Raw genomic sequence first — 23,265 nt, 5'->3', positions numbered from 1 at the left:
ATTTTAGATAAAATTTGAAGAAAAAAATACCTCCACTAGTAGGCTATAACGTAAAAAACAATATATTGTATTCAGACCTTTTCTATCTGAACCTGAGCTTAAAAAAACCATACCAGACATCACTCAAAACACATCAGCATGAAGACGATCACAGAGGTGAGAAGGTGTGGTGCCAACACAAAAAGCTTATGTAACTGTTTCTGATTGCAGTTTCCTCTGGAGCAAATCTTATTGTATAACTGTTGTAGAAAAGAAATACTCTGTGTTAATAAATTCTACTTTTTAAATATTAGGTTTACCCTCTCGCACACTCCATGTCTTTCTCTGCACTGACGGTGGCACTAGAGCAGTGTTTCCCAACGTTTTGGAGCCACAGCACATATTTCACATTAGAAAAATCACACCAAACAAAAATGCCACAAAAGCATATTGATAATTTTTGTTTTGAATTGGCTCGGTTTGTGCCCTTTTCGCTTTCTTCTGACCACTGCTCATGCTAGGGCCTTCATCTGGGTCAGAATAACCTCCAGCACCTAGGTCAGATTGACTACCTTTTCTTTTCAAATATTTATCTATTCCTTATACGCACTGCGTTGTCTGACAGAATGACTATTATGTAATTTCTTCTTCCTTCTTCTGTTTTACTGGCAGTTGGCAACCAATTTAATTAGAGCAGGTAGTTGTACTGCCCTCTAGTAGAAGATAATGTAACTGTTCTGCCCATTACGCCGATTGCTTAGAGTACTAATCAGGTGAAACCAGATAATCCTCCACGGCACATTATGTGTGGTTGGGAAAACACTGCACTACAGCCTAATGACGCGTCACAGAACAACACAATTCATAAATATCCGGAGTAGATGAAAGCCCTCTAGCTCAATGAATTTATATGCTTCCTTAACAACAAATGTTTATTTTAAAGATTTGTACGCTCCTCTTAGGTTCTCAAACTGGGACAGCTCCCACTAGTGGTGGGCGGTGGTACTGCAGGTGGGCTCTGCACAAGCGAAAACGTCTCTTGTGATTTTCTTTCAGGTTGGATCCTTTGTTGGTGTTGACCGAGTGAATGATTGTGTGAGCTTCTTTTGGTTCGTGAAGTCAGGTTCAAAAGATGACTCAACTCACTCGTGCTTGGCTGCAATTTTGCTTTTTTAATAAGCAGATGGATTTTCCCTCATAAAGTCTTTTTTTTCTTCTTACAACCATAGACATGTTTATATCATTAAAAAAAAAGAGGAAATGTAACACAAATCGCACCTTATACATACATACTGTGATAACTGTGTCCAGAGTGGCGCAGACAGACACAAGGCTTTTTTTTGTTTTGTTTTTTTTGCTTTTTGCTTTATAGCACAAAAAATGAGTGACTGAGTATGGCCTGTTAAAATGTCGCCATGAGTAATAGTAGATAATGAACCGTACACAGGATAATATATCCTTTTATAACACCTTTTTATAACAGATTCTTTTTAAATCAATGTACATCCCAAAAGCATGATCATAAATAGTACATACACTGTGTATAAAAGAGGAACAAAACCAAAAAACAACCAAAGAAAGCAGAGCATGCCTTCCAGTGACAGGTACATTCACTTTTTCCTTTTTTTTTTCTTCTTTTTTCTCCACATGGACAGCTTAGACATACACAACAAACATCATCCCATCAAATATCAGCTAAAAGACATTTGACCAGAATCAGCCATGCCCTTTCAGCTCAACTCCGAAAACAGTTTTTTTTAATGTCTAAATGGTTCAAAGTGATACTAAAAAAAACAAAAAACACACACTAAATCATCACTGAGACTTCCAGCTTTTAAAGTTCCTCCAGAGACGCGGCAAGCAAAGAGAGATCGCAGCTTTATCACGGAGACGTGATCGCTGTTTAGCTACTGAGAAGAATCTCAACATCACACGGATACTGTTTGGATACTTTATGGACAGAGACAGGAAAGAGAGGAAGAATATGCAGAAACACACGGACGGTTTGAGTTAGTTGCTACTTGTTTTTTTGTTGACAGGTTAACAGGCAGATTAAATGCTACTTATCACAGCCAGAGCCGGGAGAGAAGAGGAGCTACTGTACTGGTGAAGAAGAAGAAGAACAGGCATGGCTCAGAGGACATCGCGGACGGTTTGAGTGCATGATGAGTGCAAGTGTTTCCCCACAGGTGCAGCAAAGCTCAGACTAACCCTTGTAAGCTCACATCAGTTAGTTTTAGTGTCACACGACAGATGTAGAGCTTCTTCTTTCGTTTTCAGTCCTTCCATTAAGAATATTTACGGAGGAGAGGCTAAACATGCACAAAGTGGGAGCTGATAAAAATGGAAGGGATCATTCACTCGTTCACTCACTCCAACAAATAATAAAGATCGGAAAGAAAAAACAAAACGATGGCTTTCATCTGAACAAAAACTATTGACAGCAATACCAACATGTACACTATAATACAGCAATAATATATATTAAAAGAGAAAAAATTCAAGTTCTGACACAGTAACACTGATGTTTCTGAAATGTGGGGGTGGAAGGTAATAAAAGGCTGCGGGAAAAGAAAGACAGAACAAAACACACATGGCTGACTGACATCTGATACTGCAGGTCAAGTTCGCGTGACACCTGACGCTCTGCGCTACAACCGCAGGTTGGTGGCTTTTTTTCTTTCTTTTTTTTTAAAATTCTTTTACGACTCAAGAGTGCAACCAAAGTGCTCTCTGTTCATTGTGTAATATTAAAAAAGAGAGAAGCCAGCAGTAAACAGAGGAGAACCGACACAGAAACAAAAGTGGAACCTGAATTTCAGATACTTATATTTGCAAAACAGGCCGTAGAGACTGATCACAGATGAGCAACCCAGCAACAGCACTGGACTGTCTCTTTATGTACACCTTTTTTCCTCCTCTTTAATATAATAATAACAACAATAATAATAATTAACATACAGCTGCAAGAGACAGTTTCTTCAAACTGAAGAAAAATTGTGATGGAGAAGCATGCAGCCTCTTGGCTGGTGTGTCCTGTGTAAACGAGAAAAGCAGACTTAGCTTGGTGCTGGTTACAGACAAGTTGGTTGTCTGCCAGTTCGGTCAGTATGGCTACATTTCTTTTGGGGGGCTTTCACCATCTGCCCGCATGCTAAAAAATAAAGACGAGGCTCTGAAAGGTTTGGCTTTGCAGGTGTGGGTGTGGTGTCCTGTGTCTTGCCACCCGTCCTTCCCTTCCTCTTCCCCCACCCCTCACTCTCCTCTGACTGACCCCTGGGGCTCCAGCAGGGGTCAAATGGTCCAGATCAGAGGATCAGCGAACACAGTTCAACTTGTCTTTTTGCTTCTCTCCAGATTTCACATTAGTCGTCAGTCATCCTTCAGTGACCAGCTGCTGTTTTTGTCCATCTCTGTCAGAATCTCCTTCCTGCTTTGACTGGACCAAGGGAGGAGGTAAGGCTGGGCACCAAGGAGGGGCAACAGGCGACTCTTGGCGTAAACCTTGCCCCATGACCAGCCTCATTCTGCCCTAAACTCGTCTTCCTCCCGTTCTCACTCAGCCTCCCGTGAATGGTCAGCTTCGGGGTCAAACCATGAACTCGTTGTTGCCGTACAGAACCAGCTGCTGCGGCCCCGAGCCGAAGTCCGACTCCCTCCGATGGCTTCCCGAGGGCTCACGTGGCGAGCTGCGGCTCAGCCTGAGCCTGTGGCGCGTTTTCCCGGTACTTTGGCCCCCCTCTGCCTCGGCCAAAGGGGTCCCCAGGCTGCAGGAGGTGAGTAAGGGCCCGGAGGAGGAGGAACGGAACCTGTAGTGAGGGGAAGGAGAACCAGACGCGTTGGAGGAGAGAGAGGAGGAAGGGTGATAGGAAGAGACGGTGGAAGTGGAGTCTGCTGAATCCTGGGAGTCGGGCTGGCGTCGCAGAGCTCGCCTGCTCTTTGCCTCTGACTTTCTGGATCGGATTGTGCCGCGATCTGTGACGAAGAACACACAAAGATGGCAGTGATAAGAGAGAGTTATTATTATTATTTATTACACAAAAGGCAACTAATTTAATTACAAAATTAGGAAAATTTACTTTCATGTAGACAATTTCACATGGTTATCCTTTATTAGACATAAATAGAATATGATTAGCTGACTTTACCTGGAGCAATTAAGCCATTACCTTAACGAATATAAGGATGATGAAGGTGCGAGATGGCAGCATTTATATAGGATCTTTGGATTACATCGTTACCTGCAGTTAGTCAAAGTAAGCAGGGAATGAAACATGAACACAAACACTGACACGCACCAGAGGGGTCAGAGGTGGCTCCCTCCATATCCATGGTGATATTCTCTGAGCTGTCTGCTGTGCCGATGGAGGCTTCAGATTCAGGAGTTTCATCATCGGATGCTCGCGGCTCCAGGATCAACATTTCATAGGTCAGCTCCTCCCTGTTGACAGACACATTAAAGGTCATATTTTACGTTTTGGGATATTTATTATTGTATGCAACTGACCCAAAGCCATCCACATAGAAGCACACGGCAGCTACAAGACAGAACAAAAATAAATGTTATGTTTGCTCTGAGTTTCCAGGTGACATTAGTTACCATTAGTTTTTAGGTGGTTTTAAAGCCTGCACTGTTGTCTGACTTTAAATATGTAACATGTGTAACAGGAATGCACAACTTAAATGTAACAGTATGACCACAGAAACTGCATACTTTTCTTTCTGCAGACTCTCAATCTGCTCTGCGAGGATTCGCTCCTCCTGCTGCATCGCCAGCTCCTGCTGGTCATTGAGCACGGTCTCTGCTGCATCCTCTACTCCTCCTCCTCCTACGGCAGTTTCTCCATCAACACCAGAGGGCGCTCTGGGGCTGAGAGGAGGTGAGGTTGTGTGGGTGCTGCTTTGCCAAACACGGCTTTTGCTCTGCAAGTACACACACACACATACAGAGACAGTGTGTTAGCGGAAGTCCAAAGTGATCAGGATGTTCAGGGAGAGACAGTGATGAAGCACACAAAGCTAAGCTGCTACAGGTGTAGGTGGATGCTCTGACCACATACTGACTAGATAGACTGACCACAGTTCACCACATCACTACTAAAAAGAAAGACTATGAGGTCAGGTGATAATCACTACGAACAGTTACACACAATCACTTCACACACACACACACACACACACACACACACACACACACACACACACACACACACACACACACACAGGTTGGCATTACCTTAACTTTAGCTGTGTTAGGCTGTACATTGTAAAACAGAAACAGAAAGCAAAGAGCGATCAGTGGCGCTACAGTTAGTGAGCTGCCTTTTTTGAGAGAAGCATAAACATTCAGCAGTGATTAAAGAACAGTGACGCCAGCCGTGAAGCTGTAGAAATGCACACTACTGCCTATGGCGCAGCTCTGCTAACCTGAAATAGTTGATGTTATTAAGTTAGCCTTAATGCTTTCGTAGCAGAAAGCATATGCTTTCTATTTTCAGGGTTTATTTACAGTGCAGTTTGTTTTTGGAAATGTTAAACATTAAGTGTGAACACGGCACAAAGTCTTTTAATGTGAGAAGATGTCTCCTATGGAACATCTGGATGTAGCTTCAATTATATATATATACACACATATATATATATATATATATATATGCTTACTATGTACTAGCCAAGATAATGGCTTACTTTGCCTCCCTCCAGACTTCACAGAACATCACCATTAATGTTTATATTAATAATTAAATCTACACAAACAACAAAGCTACAGTACATTATCTGAGAAACAATGTAGTGTATAAATACAGTTTATACAAACAACAATGCTTGGAGAGGCTACACTGCACATAAACACTGTTTTGTGTTTAAAATGCTGTGGCTTCACTGACTTAAAGGTCAGTTGTTCAACTTTTGCTTGACTGTAAAGTCAACCTTAGACTGCAGCAGCCATTGATTTAAAGCGTCAATTTGAACATTTCGTCTGCTGTTGTCGAGGCTTTTTGAAACCAGAGACCGAGAAACTAAGGACACCGTATGCTCATGTAGCTGTGAACTGCTGTGAACATAAAGCAGCCATTAACTAAAGCACAAACTGCTTTGCCATCTCTTGTAGTCTAAGATGAACCCCAGGTTTTATGAAGTGTATGAAGAAAATGTTTACTGAGGTCATAAATGACTGTAGCAAAAAGGTTGTTTTTCCCCATTGACTTCTACAGTCTGATTTCTTATGGCAACCAGACGAGCTGAAAATAGTTCATCAATGGCTACATCCATCTCTTTTATACAGTTTGATAATGTTGAAGTCGGCCTCTTTTGATATGCTGCTAATGATGACGACGAACCAGTATATTTAAAAAGAATAACTTATATCAAGCTAATATTAAACGTAATAATACTTAATATTAATACAATAAATAAACGAGCTAATGTTTTTATTTGAGTACAGTTGTGCTTACAGACCCTCTCCACCTTCCTATACTTCTGATTATCATCAATATAATCAATAATCAGTTGCTAAACAGAAGACATACATTACATACATTATTTCAAATTACAACTGAAACTGTGAGAAACTGATTACCAGCAATGTTAATTCTTTAATACAAACACCCGACCTGGCTGCCAGAGGCCACGTTGCTATAATGAACTATATAACAATGCCAGCTGAAAGACTTCTGGTGTTGTATGATTTGCTGCGCTGCATGTTAGCCAACCCACTGATAACAAAACAGCAACACAAACACCTGACATTGAAGTAGCTTACAGGTATATAAGATGAGTGGTGTTACAGACAGCATGAGTGGACGGAATTAAGAGACTGATGGACAGGACAGGACTGGTGGTGGGCGGGTACATGTTGTGGGAGGGGCATACATACCGGGGTGGTAGTGCGGGTAATGCTCATAAACCTAACGGCAATTAGTACGGGTTTCTGGAAGGAGGGTGTGGGGGAGGAAAGGAGGAAGGACAGGTTAGGATTAAGGAGCGGTGAAGGTTATCATTTTAGTATGGATCTGGTTATTTTACAAAAGAGGTTTCCAGATTAAACTGAGCTATAGTTGGTTAGAAAGTGGAAGATCTGAAGAAATCTTCCCAACCAGAAAATACCCAGTGTAAAAAGACGCCGAGGGAGGAATCGATAGGCAACTGAACAAAGCTGAGGTTTGTTTAAAAAGTTAATTAACAGGAAATTCCTAAGTGGTCAAAAGTGAATTCATGATTCATACTAGGCTGAATTCAAGTCTTTGTAACAGCCTCAAAAGACGACTTTTCACCTTTCACTTTTCAACAAAGATGAAACTCAGACATTTCTGTTTCTCTCACCTGTTAATGTGTCTTTGCTTTTGTTTTTTGTCCTTGGTGCATTGCAGTTTTATAAGAGCAAAAACTATGTAAAAGCCCAACAAGGCCTGCTGTGGGAAGTTGGGAACTAGGGTCTGCTGTGACTGGCTGACCAGATCTGGCCCAGAAAACAACAACCACGGACGTGTGCACTTTACACATGCTCTACCTATAAGAAAAAATCCAGGCGAGATAGCTCTAAACCTGCAAATCATTAAAAACACTCTTATTTGGAAAGTGTGGATCCATGTGGATGCTGGAGGAATTTGGTTGTCATGTGAAGCACAAGTTAGCTCATCTTCCCGAATAATGCTTTCCAGGAAGACAGATTACACAGCAGGATGCTCCTTAGGGAGTACAATAATTTCATTCCTGGGTGAAATCATGTAATAGAAGGTATACTGTATAATGTTACATACTGTATTTAGGCATGAGCTGCTTCCTGCTGAAATCTTCAATTTCTTCAATTTTGAATCTTTTGTAGCTTTTGTTGCCTAAATGAACCTCTTATCTCCGCAGTTGGAAAGTACGTCAGTCCACTAGGGTGCTTTTGAAAACTTTACACTTTCCTTCTGAGGTTATTGTTTCCCTGGTATAAATAATCTTATGTGTCCCAAAGAGACCCTTGACGTGAAGAATTAAACTCCTGTGAGGTATTATTACAGCAGAATAATTCACAAATGAATGATTCAAACAAGTGTCCCCTTCAAATGCTTTTTTTTTGGTCACCTTTTTGCATGTGTAAGAAAAACACAGCAAAAAGTGTTGATGACACATGTAAAGAAACACACAGGAATGAACTCCTGCCATGGCGACAACCATGCCAGCGGCTCGTGGAGCTGAAAACGGATCCATTTTGATGAGGAGTGAGAGGAAGGAGTAAATAAAAAATAAAAAACGTTCGCTCAATGACAACCTCAGTCTCTATGCTAACACCTACTGCACTTTGATCTTACCATGGACCTCCTGATGTGGGTCAGCCTGCTCTTGGCTTTGTTCTCTGCAAACTCCAGACTGCTGATGTCCTTCAGACGAGCCTTGTACTTGCTCATCTGCTCGTTGATGATCAGCTCCACACACCTGCGGACCAGAGAGCCATTTAAATTGGAAGCAAACAGACCAGAGACGCTCTGGTACCCTATGATAGACTTGGACACATTTGGATAAGGAGATGTTTGTTTTTCTTGAAAAACCCCTTTTCAAAATGTAAGAGGCTGAAGTTTTTTTTGTTGACATCAGCCCAAAGATGCAGTTACATTTAGATGTTATTAAGCTGTAATTACAGCAGTATACCAGGTTTCTGGCATTTAATGAATAATGTTGACTGTAAAACTGCAAGGTCAGTTTGTGAACATACGCTGTGGTCTTGCTGATGTCTTGGACGCTCTGCAGTGGGTCAATGCTGTCGGGGCAGCGAAGGATGCAGGGAGCAAACACGATGGCGAGGGCGTTGGCTGACATCCTGTTTGTCTCCTCCTGCAGGGCAATCCTGTAACAGCATAATACTTTTAATCCTGATGTGCAATTCCCACTGAACACAGCTCTAATCCAGTGTGTCTGACAACTAGTGAAAATAATAAGAGAGGCCCTGAAACCTCTGCAGCTTCGACCTGATGCTCAAAAACACGATTCAGATCTTATTATAAAAACATTTTTTCTAGGCACAAGCTGTTTGCCTGCTCATATTGATTCAAATCATCACTCACCTGACCAGATGGAAGATGAGGCGCTCCAGTGTGCTGAGGTGTGTCCTGCTGAGCTGGTCGATCACCGAATACACTCCGTGGATCACCTCCCGCTTGTCTGGCTGACCTGAAAAGGCAGAAAAACACCACAGAGTTCAGGCAAACGCATTTTTTCAAGCTAACTCGGTCCTGGGCTGAAAACCAGCAAACAGACGGTAAAGGGCATAAGCATGAGTTTACCCATGGCTCTCAGGAACTCCTCGTAGAGTTCAAAGGTCATGAGAGGGCTTGGCAGGTCACGGAGCCACTGTTTGAGCACACTGGCAATGACGTGGATATTGTAGTCATCCAGATTCACGCTGCTGACATCTGAAAGAGCATGATTTCAGACAAGTTGACACGGTTTCCCTTCGATCTTTGGTCCAAATGATGCAATAGTTCATACGTGTGGTTTAAAAATCATTTAATAAACGGCCACGAAAACTGGCAGGATTCAAGTTTTATTTTAGCTTTTAGTCCTCATTAAAAATTCATTTTTTTCCATAACTGTGCCATCTGTCTCAGCTGTACTTTGTAATTAGTGATATTAGTCACCAACTAAACCACATTTTTATGACAGTACACATTTTCACCCATGAAACCAGCTCATTAGGATGGCGACACGTACTTTTTAGGATCTTTATTTTCTCAATTTTACTTTCAGACTTGTTTCACACTTTTAAACGCCCCGGCAGGAATCCTGTAATATGTATTTGGAATGTGTGTTTCATTGATCTGTGAGTCAGCCTCACCCGTGTCCAGCCCCTGTCGGAGTTCTTTGATCTTATTGGTGGAGCCCGACTTCCTGTAGATGCCCTCTGTGTAGAGGCCGTGCATCTCGATGTAGTTGATGAGCTTCTCCACCAGCTGGGGTACGGTGCGCTCCTCGCTGGTCAGACGCGACAACTCCACGCCGAACTGCCGTGACGACAGCTCCGGGTCGTACTTGTTTGCAAACGTAAATAATGCTGCACATTAAACTGAACCACTGGCAGGCTGCACAGACCAGTGACCGTTACAGCTCGATGATGAAGGATGACGTAAACGTAAACTCCCATCTGCATTATACAGTAATATCTACCTAAAGCTGGTAAACATCTGTGTGTAGTGATGACACACGGGACTTTTTATTTATTATGAATTCCTTTCTTTCAGGGCTAAAATTCTTTCTGCAGGATTAATGGAGAAAAACTTGATACAAACTCCTTTAGTCATACTGTAACACGTTCAGACGACATCAAACCACAAAATAAACCAAAAGGGCAAAAGGTGATTATTTTAGCTAATGATTATACTGCGCTGTGATTTGTATTGTTGGCTACATATTTTGAACGGCGGAGAGAACCCGTGTCATCTTAAAACAAGTGTCACATAAAAAAAAGGAACTCCACCTACCTTCTTGCTGCACTTGGTGGTCATTTTGGAACAGCACTTCCTGTGGCAGGCGTAGCGACACACTGTAGACGAAACAAACGACAATTAGACGGGAGGCATTTCTACAAACTCCTCACAGTCACGACAGCGGCAGTCGGTGCTGCAGACATTTACCACCTCACAGGCTAGGGCAAGTGTGGAGGCGGCAGAGAGCCGGGATGGGATGTCTGCTCTCAGAGAGTGCAGATGGAGCTCTGTAACTAGATCGAAGACGGACTCATGAAAGAAGAGGGGGGTTTAATCGAATTCTGCAGACACTCAGGCACGCAGGGAAAGTGTGTTAGTTTTATGTGTATGTGTGTGTGTGTGTAAGGACTGCCATGTGAGTGGAAAGAAAAACTACACAGTTTTGAGTGTGAGTGGTGTGGTAAGTGAGTTAGGAGAACATTAGGATCTGCTGCTGGTGTGTATTTTTATATATATGTGTATATGTGTGTGTGTGTGTGTGTGAGAGAGAGAGAGAGAGAGAGAGAGAGATCCTGGGCAGACAGCTTAATGCTTGATTTTAAACTGACCAGCAGACAGCTGACAGTTACTGACAGAAAAACTAAAGCAACAGTACTGAAAAGTGTCACCTCACTATGATTTTGCATTAAGATAACAGACGTTATGCACGTAGCTCTTATCCCTGCAGTTTTAAAGACAAAAGTGCCTGCTGCACCTGTTTATATTTCACTTTAAGACGAGAAACATTGTGCAGTGGTTAGCACTGTTGCCTCCAAGCAAGCAGGTCCTGTGTTCAAATCTACCCACTCACTATCCACTATGTCCTGCTTTCTCCATGAGTCTGCATGAGCTCTCCCTGGATTTCCTTCAACAGTCCAAAGACACATGTGTCAGGTTAGCTGGTGATGCTAAATATGCCATATGTGTGAATGGCTGTCTGCCTCTGCTTTAGCCCTGCAATAAACTGGCGACCTGTCTAGGGTGTACCCCGCTCTCTACTGGAGCTGCTGCTCCTCACATTGAGGTGTTTGGGTATCTGATAAGGATGACTCCTGCGCACTGGGAGAACAATCAGGGTAGACACAGGACATGCTGGAGAGGTTATGTCTCTCGGCCAGCTCAAGTACGTCTTAGCATTCCCTGAAAGAGCTGGAGAAGGTGGATGGGTGGAAGGAGGCCTGGGTACCTCTTCTTAGACTGATGCCCCTACAACCTTTACCCAGATAAGCATCACAAAAAAGGTGGATGGATGTGTATATGGGTGGATGGACTGTAGATAATTTAGATGTGATGTTTTATCTCCTCGAGGCCACCTAACAAACTGAGAATTCAACAGTCTTGTGAGCCACACTTTGTGACATTGCTCTAATAAACACAAGGCTCTAATAAGGATAATTTGGCACTGACACATGGCAACACTTCCTTCGTTATTTTGTTCAGTGTTGTGTTCGTAGTCTGGTCTTCATTTTTCTTTTTGGAAGCTAAAACACTGTACCCCCACCATGCTGAAGGGTGTCTGGTTAGTTAACCTTTTTTCCCCAATGACAACCACAAAGTAGTTTTGGAAGCTGGAACAAAAAATCCTACAGCACCTCCTGTGCCCTGCACATGAGGGCGGACCCAAGGAGCTTTTTTTGACTAAGCTTAGCTGAGCCACAGAGGCTCGCTCTCGAGTCCCTACCCCAGGCCTGTCTCCAGGGTGGTATCCCGATGACCTGTCCTGGGCAGGGTAAACTGGAGCTTTGACTTCAGTTCCCAAATGTGTGTTTTGGACAGATGTGTTCTGTGTGTAGTGCTTACGTTTGCAGACACAGGCTCGATCCATCATCCAGATGAGGGAGGAGCAGTACTCGCAGTAGGTGGGGATGCTGTACTGAGTGGACTTGAAAATGTGGCCGTTGTGTTCCTCCACCTGCAGGGGGCAGCAGACCTGCCAGTCAGCTCAGTTGACATATGAAGCAGAGACTGCATATAAAAGATGTCTGTATCTACCACTCAGGTTTGTGAAGCCCTGATTTAAATCTTTGCAGAACTGGTTGCAATATCTGCTTTTTATGATTGATGGTATGAAAGTTATTTTTTCTTTCAAACTACCAAACTCACAATATCAGTTTCCTTCTTCCTTGACTTCTTACGTTCTCGTTTTGGAGCCTGAAAAAAGCAAACATGACAAAATTTGTTTTCTCTGTATTTCTTACCAGTAATGCTTTAAGATGAGCAATTTTATGATGTTATATCCTATGAAAGAATTTCTCTGTTATCATTTAATGAATTCATCCAGATGTTACTGGTTTTACCCTGCCGATGGTTCCCTCCATGGGCTTATACTCCGTCATGAATTCATCCAGGAACACCTTGAACGTGTTGACCCACACCTTCACGGGTGACTCGCTCCAGTCTCTCTGCTCCATACGCATCGTCTTCTCGAGGATGTGCTCAAACAATGCGTACAGATCCTTGTAACGGATGCTTTTACCATCATCCATCTGGTGGCGAGGAAAAAAGAAAGGAAAGGACGCAGAAAACGTAAATCTAGTTTAAGTGGCAGCATCTCTGTTTTTAAAATCTTCCTGGTCGTGTGACAGCAACAACAGAGAAAAAGAGGGTGTCAGACTCACAGCGAGGGCAGTGGAGTACGAGTTGAAGATGTTGATCCTGAATTCCTTCAGCGCTTTCTTAAAAACAACATCCACCATGGTGTCCTTTTTACCATCTTCAGAGTCAAGATCGGCAATCTGAGGGAGCAAAGCACACCAAAATAATCTATATGGATCAATATGTGAATCGGATTTTGGGGTGAACTGTTCCTTTAATTCTGTTTGATGTTTAATTTACACAGACAACCACATACAACACGGTGCATGAGAATTTAAACATTATGTACCACGAGGTAACCCTTACAACTCTATGAACAGCGAAAACACACAAACGCTGCTCTTTGTGTGAGTCAGTGAAGCGTGTGCGGCCCTTGCCCTCTCACCTTCTTCATGAGGAAGTCGTTCATGCTGCGATAGTCGTGGGCCGAGGTGAGGATGTGCAGCGCGTCATTCTGCCACTGGGCGGGTTCCAGAGCGATGCTGCTGATCTTCACGCTGCGACGTCTCTTCATTTTGGGAGACGGCTCCTTGTTTTCCTTACTGTCTCTGACCCCCCGAGATGAAGCCGCCTCCAAATCTGGACTGTGAGGAGGAGACGGGCCTTCTGCTACACAAAGACATCAAAGCTTTAGGCTTAGTTCATCTAGGAATAAAATACAGGATTTTTTTGTTTTGTTTTCCATTAAAAACGACTATTCCTTATGCTATACTGTGCACTTCTACTCTTCACAAATTTATTACACCATGTCTCAAATTTACTGCCAGAACAAATTCATGCTTGCAGCTCTGATCCTGTTTTTATTCACTTGTATTTGTGTGTACCGCACACAGGTGTGACCAGGATATTCTGGAAGTAGAGCTCCTCTTGGAAGTCTTTTTCAACATTTAACACAGCTGCTATTTATAGATCGGTCCTGTTCACTTGCACTTGTGCCTGGTGATCTGTGTCAGAGGCCCATCTCTCTCTGCAGTCTTCTCTCATCAGATGGCAGATGCCGCCCCTCCCCGAGCCTGGTTCAGATAGAGGTTTCTTCCTGTTAAAAGGAAGTTTTTCCTTCCCACTGTCGCCAAGTGCTTGCTCACAGCGCCATCTGATTGTTGGGGTTTTCTCTGTATTATTGTTGGGTCTTTATCTTACAACAGAAAGCACCTTGAGGTGACTTTTGTTAATGTGATTGTAACTGACTAAAAACGAGTGTGCTCCTGGTTGCTCTGCCTTTAAGCTTTGAAACTCTTGAACTGCTGAGACACAGCTCTCTCATCACCAGCAATGATCCTTCATATTAGACCTGCTGTTCTCTGCATATCCACAAAGTCCATGAAGAAATCACAAAGCAAGAGGAAGATCCAGAAAGCGATCTAGAAACAGCAGCAATGCTGAGGCTGTCCAGAGCTAATCAGGTGATGTATTTCATTTTTATTTACAGTTCAGAGATAATTGTGAGCACATCTAGTGTTTGCGTGCTTATAAATCTGCTCAGAGGCTGTATGTGGCATGCTGAATAGCTTTTATTTTTACCATGTGTTTCTCCAACTTCACTCATGCTGGCCTGCTTCTCCCTTGACAGTTTTTTCTCACTGTGTTTCGTTTTACTCCAGAATCTCATCTTCCCTCTCATCCTGCTGAAAAAACAAAACAAAACCAAATAAAAAAACTTCAATATCTAGCATAAAAAGTAAGATGTGACAAGAGAAAGTTGAGGAAGATCTACCTTCCATCTTGACTGGAGGCTTTCCTGAGGATCTCCATCTTGCCCAAGTCCCCTGATGACATGGTCTTATGGATTTTCTTCTGGTCTTTGTGAGACGACTGGAGAGAAGAGAAAGATACAGTGAGTGAGAAAGACCACAAAACATATTTATAATCTGTCAGCTAACATGACTGTGACATGTTTTGATTAAGAATTCTGCAGATTTTTATAGTTTTAGCAGAGTTTATTTGCAAAACTACAACTACTAAATTACTTCTTCGAATAAATAAAGGATCACATTAACTTAATATGAAGAAACTGAAAAAAATCGGCACCATAAACATGCACAGGCCTGATAATGAGAGTGTGTGATAGGCAAACAGAAGTCATATGTGTTAGACTGTGTAGGAAAATCTCATTGTTAGTGAGAAGTTACTCTGGTCGAGCTTTTATTGACTCCAGCATGCAGGAGCAGTGCCGTGCAGTACAATACGAGATGTTTTGTTTCAAGGCGGGTCAAGTTTGGGAGTTCAGAATATGAGAGAACAACGTCTTTGAACACATCCAACAAGTCAAACGAGTTTGCGCTGGGACAGTCTGCGTTCAGTGCTGTAAAAGAAGAATATCTAAATAAACTCATTCTGAGTTTTAGCATTTTATTTTTCCTTCATGACAGATGCAAAACTGTGAGCAGTTTGGTCTAAGAGGATTTGTAATTTAACATGGTGAGGGGGACAACCACAGGTAGATAAGCTGAGGCTTCACCTATCATGTTGAATTTTCATTCACAGATACCACTGATCTGTTTTTTACATCTTCTATTATTGTGAACCTATTGTGCTCAGTTTTAGCTCCACGCTGTTACACATACCGTTTTCTCTAGCCAAGCTCCATTCTGTAGTCTTGCCCTTGCTGTAGGTCATTAGTTTAGTATTTGACCTACGCATCTTTCTTTTGATTGGCTGACTCTCACAGACAAAAAGGTTTAAATGGCAGGTGGGTGTGGCTTCTGTGCTGAGATGACCATATAAGAAATGATATTATGCTCTGTAATACGTCTGAGATGGAGGGTTTAGAGCAGTCTGAAGCTCAGGCTTTAGGCTTGCAGGGATTACTTGATCTGTGGACATGTTTAATATGAGCTTCCTTCATTGTTTCATTACATATTCAGGGCTGGAGCTACACACCGACTCAAATAGCTGCTTGTTAAAACCACAGTGTGCTTCCATCACGTCACAAAGCAGAAATTCTCTCTTTAACATCAAAGTGAGTTCACTGCACTCAAACGACTTCCAGAGTCACCAGATCTCAATCCAACAGAGCACATCTGGAATGTGGTGCGACGGCATATTAGCATCATGAATATGCAGCACATTTATGCGTGACACTATCATGTCAAGATGGATCAAAATCTCCAGGAAGTGTTTCTAGCACCGTACTGAATCTGTGCCACGATGAATTCATCAGTTTAGAAGGCAAGGTAACTAATGACCAATGAGTATATATCACAGGAAATATAGGAAAGCATAATAGGTTCTGGTTATGAATAATTATGAGCTTTGAAAACTTGATGACTTTGCACTTCACTCTGTAAATCTGTAAATTTTGTATCTAATGAAACAATACAAGCGAAGTGACCCTGTTGCATTTAGAACCTGTCTGAATAATTTAAGGATGATGACATTTTTGCAAAGCACATATTAACTGAATTAATCTAGCTGATAGAGCGAAGTGAAAAAAGGTAGTGTGGTCTAGAAGCTTGGACTTAGTTTCAAACTAGCAGCCACCAAAGCAGTGTGCAAGGCCATTCACGGCACCAAGTGACCTTTATCAGCACTGAGGAAAAACACAAACAGTGCTGCCATACTTAGCAGAGAAACATGTTTTTGGTCTGACAGCGTTGAAAAACTGAAAGTGGGGTTAGCAGTGTTAAAAGGCTCGTCCCCCTGTCGTGTGGCCAGATGCACATGAGAAGAAGGTAGAGAGGGGGACCGAAGTGGACAGGTTACTCGCACGGAGGTCAGGTGACCGCCGCAGACCCGGTATTTTACCATGTCGGAGTCACTGTGACAGTCAGCGTCGGGGTGGGAGTGTGGGGGAGACAGAGAGGGGGGCAGCGTGCAGGAGTGGGCGGGGATGTAGTATTCATCATCGTCATCCGACTGGGTCGCCCCCTCTGAGTTACAGCGAGTCAGGAAGTCGGAGCGCGTCCGGGACATTCGGGCTTTCTTTTTGGGGCCGGGGCGGCCCACCTGCTTCCAGGCAACCATAAGAATATATCAGCTGTGTGTGTGTGTGTGTGTGTTTGTTGGCGTGCTTGTATTTACTTGTTTTGTGTCTTAAACTTGACTCAAAGTAAATAAAAATCTCAATCTTGAGTCTGAACTGAATGAGTAAGCATGACAATAATTACGATGTGCAAATGAAATTAAAGTGATGCGTAGAAGCTGCGGGCTCGTACCTCTCTGCTTCTGGATCCAGCAGACTTGGAATCATCTCTGAACATGGCGAGAGATCGTTCCTGGTTCACCAAATCCTTATCGGACCTGCATCAAATCACCACAGTTTAAAAGGTTCTACTTTGAGTTACCTGGTCTCTTTAAAAAGCGCTAATGAAGTCAACTTTTTTTTGTAATGAAGGAAAACTGGTGATACAGATTTGGGGAAATGAATCATTAGCCTTTAAACAGCACTGCAGGCTTTCAGCTGTTCATATTGCACTTTCAAAATAAAATGACTCGGATTAAGTGAGTTGACTTTTTGGCATCTTCTTTAAGCAATTCTTCTTAAGCATCTTCTTTTGGCCAAAGTGGCCATTTTCATGACCATCACAATATTTAAGGGTTATGTTCACCAGCTCCAAGGCATGAAACTGTGCACCTATCTGGCCCAGGTTGTTCTATTGACACCATATGAAGACCTAGCTTAACACAACTGTGCAAATATCCACTGGGACTATTCACTCTACACGCCTCCTGCTTGTCCTGGCTAACTCAAAAAGATTCTCCCTTCCAGCAGATAAAGACCCCTCCACCCCCTCCATGGAATAGACCACGAGGTAAACAGTTTGCTTTGAGGAGTTTTCTTCCATTAAATCGAAACAGAAGAGGCACTGCAGGTGTGTTCATGGCGTTCCATTTAAATAGCTTCAGTGTACTCTGGAGAGGCAAATATACACCTCGGCCCTGCTACACAAACACAAAAGCACAGTTTACTTACTTGGAGAACGGCAGCTTGCGCCTGGGTGGGGAGAACACAGTACTAGAGGGTTTCTCCACCATGTTCACAATCACAGTCTGGGTGTTGCTCTTCTTCTGGGCCTTTGGAGGTTTGGTGTCCAGGACCGGGCTGGGGGCCTCCTTTGCTGACCTAGTCATCTTCCTCTCCTGCAGAGTGGGGAGTACGGCAGGAACGCTGCATGTGGGCTTCAGGGCTATTTTGATGTCCATCTCTGCGGAACAAATCCCTGGACCTTCCTGACTCTCTCCACGAGTGAAGGGAGCCTTTGAAGACTTACCGACCCCAAATATGTCTCTCTTGGCTTGGGTGGAAACGCCGTGAGGCTGCTCCCTGTCTGATGCTATCTCAAGGCCTGCAATAGGGGTCATTTGGGCATTGGGTGCTCCTGTTTGAGAAGCTCTTTCTAGAGTTTGGGCTGCCAGCAGCTCTCCCTCTTCCAAAGGACTCTCTTTCTGCATACTGATCAACACCACTACAGGCCTTCGAGACGTGGACTCCCTTCTTTCTCTGTAAGAACTGCTGGGGCTTTCAGATTTTGGTTCATGAGCTGGACTTTGGTCAGAAGCAATATAAAAAGTTGCCCTCGGGGCCTCCACTTTGTTTGGCAACTCAGTCACAGGCTTTTCATTATAGTTGGAATCTCTCAGCCCCTGCTGAAGTTGAATATCCAGCGTCTTGGGTTGTTCCTGAAGTACACTGAGCTGAGAACTATGTCCTCCAGAGCCTTCAGTTTCCATGTCTTCCACACTGAGAACTTCAAAACTTCCATGACTAGCCGGGGACCCTTGGGGTGAATGTCTGTGATGCTCATCCTGTTGAGAGTTGCTGCTGCTGTTTGGGACCGGGTCTTCTGGCAGCGAACCCCCCAAGCTGGTACTTCGGACTTTAAGAAGCTCCAGGCTGAACTGTGCCTGCTCCAGCTCTCTCATTCGTCTGCTCTCTCGTTTCGACCGGTTCTTATGGCTGCTCTCGTCTGTGCTCCTGCTTCGCTCCAAGTCATCTTCTTTTTCCATCTCTGCTCCATAAAGTGAAACAGACTTAGAGTCTTCGGAGAGCTCTGCAGAGATGTCCTGGCCATAACTCTCCAGTCCGGATGAGGCAGGCTCTCTTCTTCCTGCCTCCACCGCTGCTGACAGACTTGTTTGTTCACCAAGTCTCTCGTGCTGCTCCTTGAAGTCTCTAAACCTGGAAACAGTAATAGTGAGAAAACAGAAGCCTATTATCCACATAGGCACCACCATGATTTTACTTCCTGTGCCAAAAACTTAACACTGTGCCTCAGTGTTTTGGGTTTCTACACATTTTCACATAAAACACCACTTGGTGGCAGCAGATACAACTGTGAATCCTAGACAGATAGCGCAGGTGTCCCTTTGGATTGTTTGAAGTGTGTTCGAGTTCAACACTGTTTTGTTTTTTTTAAACCAGCAATAAGGTCTCCAAATTAGCCCTGGTTAGAAGTCCTGTGTAAATCTCATTGGCTGCATTTTGTTTAAATGCAACAATGTTAATGCGTCAGTGCATCAGTCCAACTATACAAATAAACACGCTGTATTTAAAAGACACTAATCAGTTGATTCAAACTACCTACAAGCTCAACTCCTTCACCCACCTGAGTCGAGCGAGGTATCCTCTGCTCCTCGCCTGTAACTGTATCACCCCTGCGTGCGTTCTGTGGTAACGCCTCCTCTCCCTGGATCCCTTCCAGGCTGTCTGAATTATAGTAGCTGCCAGAGCCCTCCGATGGCAGCAGTTTTTCCAGCTCCTCTGTATGACGATCGCTGAATCCCGCCAGTGCAGGAACTTTCTCCTCTCTCTGTAACCCCTCCAAGCCGCCTGCAGACACAATGCCGCTCCCTCCTCAACGCTCAGGTCAATGGTGGACTGCCTGAAGAGGCAGAAGCGCCACCATCGCTGAAAGAGAAAGAAAAGCACGGTGAGACAAAATAGATGTGAGGAAAAAGAGTCAGGCTGGGGATCCTTGAATATGTTGAGCTAAGCTTTGAATATTTTTTTAAAAGAAAAAGATGCTCATCCCCCTTTGGGACCACCTAAAAATATGTGCATTTCTGTGAGGCTAAACTGACACAGATTAGGGAAGAGATGTATGAAATTTGACGCCTGTTATTCATTCAGTATGTCAAAGCAATATGATGCAGTATGACTGACACAGCAGGAATGTTTGATTCAGAAAACTCAGAAAAGCAGAGCACACCTCACGTTATTTTGATTAAGCCCAACTCCAAAACTTGAACTGTAATCTTGGAAGGCCCACGCAGAAATGCAACCAACAAGCACAGAATAAAAATCCCACATGTGACAGTTTATATTTCGATGCTCTGATATTCTCTCATAAAAGTTATCTGTGCCTGAATGGATCCTGCTCTGGAATGACCTGGTGTGTTTTCTTTCAGTCTGATGAGGAGTTGGACAGCTTCTCTCCAAGAACTCTTCCAGAAAAAACAGAAAGAGCAAATTTGTTGTCTTTCATCCTCTCTCTACCACTTAGTGCTGCATCGTTTTTTCCACAGTATTTACTCTGTAGCACACGTGTTATTTCTTTCTTATAACTCATTAAAAATGTAACATATTCAGTCATCCTTTAATACAGTAGCTTTATACTTAATTTCATTCAATTTTATTCATATAGCACCAAATCACCAAAAACCTATCAAAAGCTTTCATGGCTTTTGCTTCCACTAGATCGATCGTGCTCACCAAAGTAAGCTAAATAGCAACTGACTTTGGCCTTTTAGATGAAAACACACTGCTCTGGATTTATAACAAGACAAATGAAAGCTGAATACACTCAGGCAAAGGCGGTGCCTGACTCAGGACACATGACACATGACATCCACTGGAGCATTATCTGGTATATGGATGCAATCGCATTAACATGGATTTTGTGTTAGAGACTTTGCTAGTTAAAGACCAAGAAGACAAATATCATACTTTGTATCCCAACGTAGCATCATTGAAGGTCAGAGCTCTCCTGTCAGGACACAAGTGCTTATCATCTCAAAAGGAGAGACTATTTTTTAAGAACCATTAAATATAAAGAGTTAATGCACAGCTATTAATCATCTAATGCTTAAACAGTCCCAGACTGAGAAGCCTTAATGGAAGCTCCTCCTAAAGTGCTCTGAGAGGGATTAGTGATACCCTTCGAGCAATAAGGAGAACAGAGGAACAAAGCTATAAAATTGGACCACTTCTTAGGCCCATCCCATCACAGCATCTCACCTGAATGGTGCACGCAGCTCGTCTCATGTTGACAAAGTGCTTCCTCTCCAGAACTGCCCTGAAGCGCCGCTGCAGCATGACGATTCTCCGCAGGACCTCCTGGTGCAGGAGGGTCTGAAGACGCTGGCGCTCGGCCTCGCGCAGGAACACCTGCATCATACAGAAACATTAGGTAAAGTGAAGTTGCTGGAGTCCACTGCATGGGACATTTAAAAAAAATATATAGAGAGAAGGACAGTCCATTTATAATTTCCAGAATTCGTACCATGGTGCTGCCCACTTGGTACCCAGCAGGGGGCAGGTGGATCAGTCTGAAGAACTCCCTGACACCCGACTTTGTGGGGCTGGTGCCCCGAGGCAGCAGCACATGGAAGTGATGCACAAAGTCCTAAAAAAGGATTTTTGTATGTTCATTTTCTGGTGATTCATTTTATGATGAAAATACAACATTAAAAACGTGTTTTGTTATATGAAGACAGAGTTCGGGTTATGTTTAAATACAGCAAGGAAATCTAAACATCATGACAAATGTTATTTTCCCAATAAAGTAAAACATCTTTTAAGCAACATCATAGTGATAACATGGCTTTGGCTGTGGATCTGCAGCGCAGTTGCGTTAGGAGGGGATTACCTGAAAGGTGTACTTGCTGCTGTATCCTGATTGTCTGATCCGGACGGTTTCCAGCATACCTGTGTACCTCAGCTGTCTGAGCACCAGACTGTCGTTGAAGCGCAGCGGCAGCTAAGTGGGACAGAAAACAAAGGAGCGCTTAAACACAATCCAGCAGTCGGTCACTAAGAGGAGTGGAGGCTATTCTGCAGGAGTGATCACCTTCTCAGCGTTGGAGCGAATGCACTTGACAAAGTACGGCTCCGACTGATCCAGAGTCTCCATCAGCTTATTGAGCGACGCCTGCACACACAAACTGAAATGATCACACTTTTGCTCTTTGTTGTTACTGATGCTGCTGCACGTGCTCGTGCTGCCGTCTGCTGCGTCACCAGTGTTGTTGTAATTCTTTGAGTACTCCAGCAGAGGGAGAAAGCGGCACTGACCTGGAACTGAGCGCTGATGCTGGGAGGCTTCTTCTTCTTGTGCAGATGAAGCAGAGACTTGGTGATGCGGTCGTGGAGCGTCACGCTGCTCAGGTAGCGCAGAGACTTAATGTCCAGCAAGTGCTGCGCACAAAAACCCGGATCATTTGCAAACCTGTGTATCACTGAAGTGAATGAACACCTACTAAGTTTTGCGTAGTGTCAGGTCAGGGTCTTACCTTTGGAAGGGTTGGTTTAGTTTTGCAGTTTTTGTTTCTCCTGAACATGAGAAATTATAATTAGCAGATATTATCAGCAGAATCAAAAGCTATTAACATCTTTTATTTCCTTTGTATTAGTGCTGATACGCTCTTATCCCTTCTTACAATCCAGCCTTACAATATGCTGGTGGAAAGCGCCTTAAAAACCATTGCTTTAAAGACAGCCTATTATGCTTGTCTTTATTTTTTGCCACATTATATTAAACATGCCAAAGTTTTGATTCTTGAAGTCCGTGTGTGTGGATAATCCCTGTGAGTCATAGTCTGCTCAAAACGCCTGCTTTTAGACAGCTATTTCCTTCCTTGGCTCTGTATGATGTTAATGACTGCAGATAGCCCTCAAATGGGCACGAAGATCTGGCTGTCAGCACCAGAAGCCTGACACATCTGCTGTTTAACCCTCCCGTTTACAACTGGGGAAGCCAATCAGAAGATACAGACAGCGTATGAACAGCACTGAGTGTAAGATATCCAAGGAGTTTTTAAAACTGTGACTGACGCAAAGCTACTTTAGTAGAGTCCAAGAATAAAATTAGTTAGCAGGAAATGAGCAGAATAGGCTCCATTTAAAGCGTATCACTACTAATATTAGACCAACTGGGGCGGGCGAAGCTCAGGAAGTAGAGTGGATTGTCTACTAATTGGAAGGTCAATGGTTTTAAATTGCTCCTCATGTATTGTGCGAGTGTGTGGGTGATAGATAAAAGAGCTTGAAGTGCACAGAACAAAGCACTGTATGATTGCGTGTGCATGG

At 43.3% G+C, this 23,265-nt stretch overlaps 1 protein-coding gene across 6 annotated transcripts in view; it reads right to left on the bottom strand.

Annotated features, from left to right (window-relative positions):
* Positions 1-2,851: 2,851 nt before the first annotated feature.
* LOC102776237 (unconventional myosin-IXAb) overlaps positions 2,852-23,265 on the bottom strand; it is a 149,276-nt gene continuing 128,862 nt past the window's right edge. For 2 of the 6 annotated variants that reach the window (XM_087843298.1, XM_087843303.1), the window contains exons 18-45: positions 22,470-22,509; positions 22,252-22,374; positions 22,028-22,108; positions 21,827-21,937; positions 21,461-21,583; positions 21,196-21,345; positions 19,565-19,866; positions 17,932-19,137; positions 17,174-17,258; positions 16,764-16,964; positions 14,734-14,831; positions 14,541-14,644; positions 13,405-13,628; positions 13,043-13,159; positions 12,722-12,910; positions 12,528-12,575; positions 12,225-12,336; positions 10,440-10,501; positions 9,797-9,989; positions 9,246-9,374; positions 9,027-9,132; positions 8,678-8,809; positions 8,277-8,400; positions 6,857-6,910; positions 5,216-5,236; positions 4,694-4,902; positions 4,278-4,420; positions 2,852-3,954 (exon numbers count right to left, since the gene is read on the bottom strand). In XM_087843298.1, the coding sequence (XP_087699424.1) occupies positions 3,569-3,954; positions 4,278-4,420; positions 4,694-4,902; positions 5,216-5,236; positions 6,857-6,910; positions 8,277-8,400; positions 8,678-8,809; positions 9,027-9,132; positions 9,246-9,374; positions 9,797-9,989; positions 10,440-10,501; positions 12,225-12,336; positions 12,528-12,575; positions 12,722-12,910; positions 13,043-13,159; positions 13,405-13,628; positions 14,541-14,644; positions 14,734-14,831; positions 16,764-16,964; positions 17,174-17,258; positions 17,932-19,137; positions 19,565-19,866; positions 21,196-21,345; positions 21,461-21,583; positions 21,827-21,937; positions 22,028-22,108; positions 22,252-22,374; positions 22,470-22,509 (4,873 nt within the window). In that variant the 3' untranslated portion in view covers positions 2,852-3,568. Of the gene's footprint in view, positions 3,955-4,271; positions 4,421-4,693; positions 4,903-5,215; positions 5,237-6,856; positions 6,911-8,276; positions 8,401-8,677; positions 8,810-9,026; positions 9,133-9,245; positions 9,375-9,796; positions 9,990-10,439; positions 10,502-12,224; positions 12,337-12,527; positions 12,576-12,721; positions 12,911-13,042; positions 13,160-13,404; positions 13,629-14,540; positions 14,645-14,733; positions 14,832-16,763; positions 16,965-17,173; positions 17,259-17,931; positions 19,138-19,564; positions 19,867-21,195; positions 21,346-21,460; positions 21,584-21,826; positions 21,938-22,027; positions 22,109-22,251; positions 22,375-22,469; positions 22,510-23,265 lie in introns of all 6 variants that reach the window. The other 4 variants (XM_087843300.1, XM_087843301.1, XM_087843299.1 and 1 more) reach the window with 3 other exon arrangements.

Source organism: Neolamprologus brichardi, chromosome 7, assembly GCF_056152115.1.
Source record: "Neolamprologus brichardi isolate AB-2024 chromosome 7, ASM5615211v1, whole genome shotgun sequence".
Lineage (NCBI taxonomy): Eukaryota > Metazoa > Chordata > Actinopteri > Cichliformes > Cichlidae > Neolamprologus > Neolamprologus brichardi.
The sequence above is the reverse complement of the archived record's forward strand: the minus strand, read 5'-3'. Positions and strand labels throughout refer to the sequence as shown.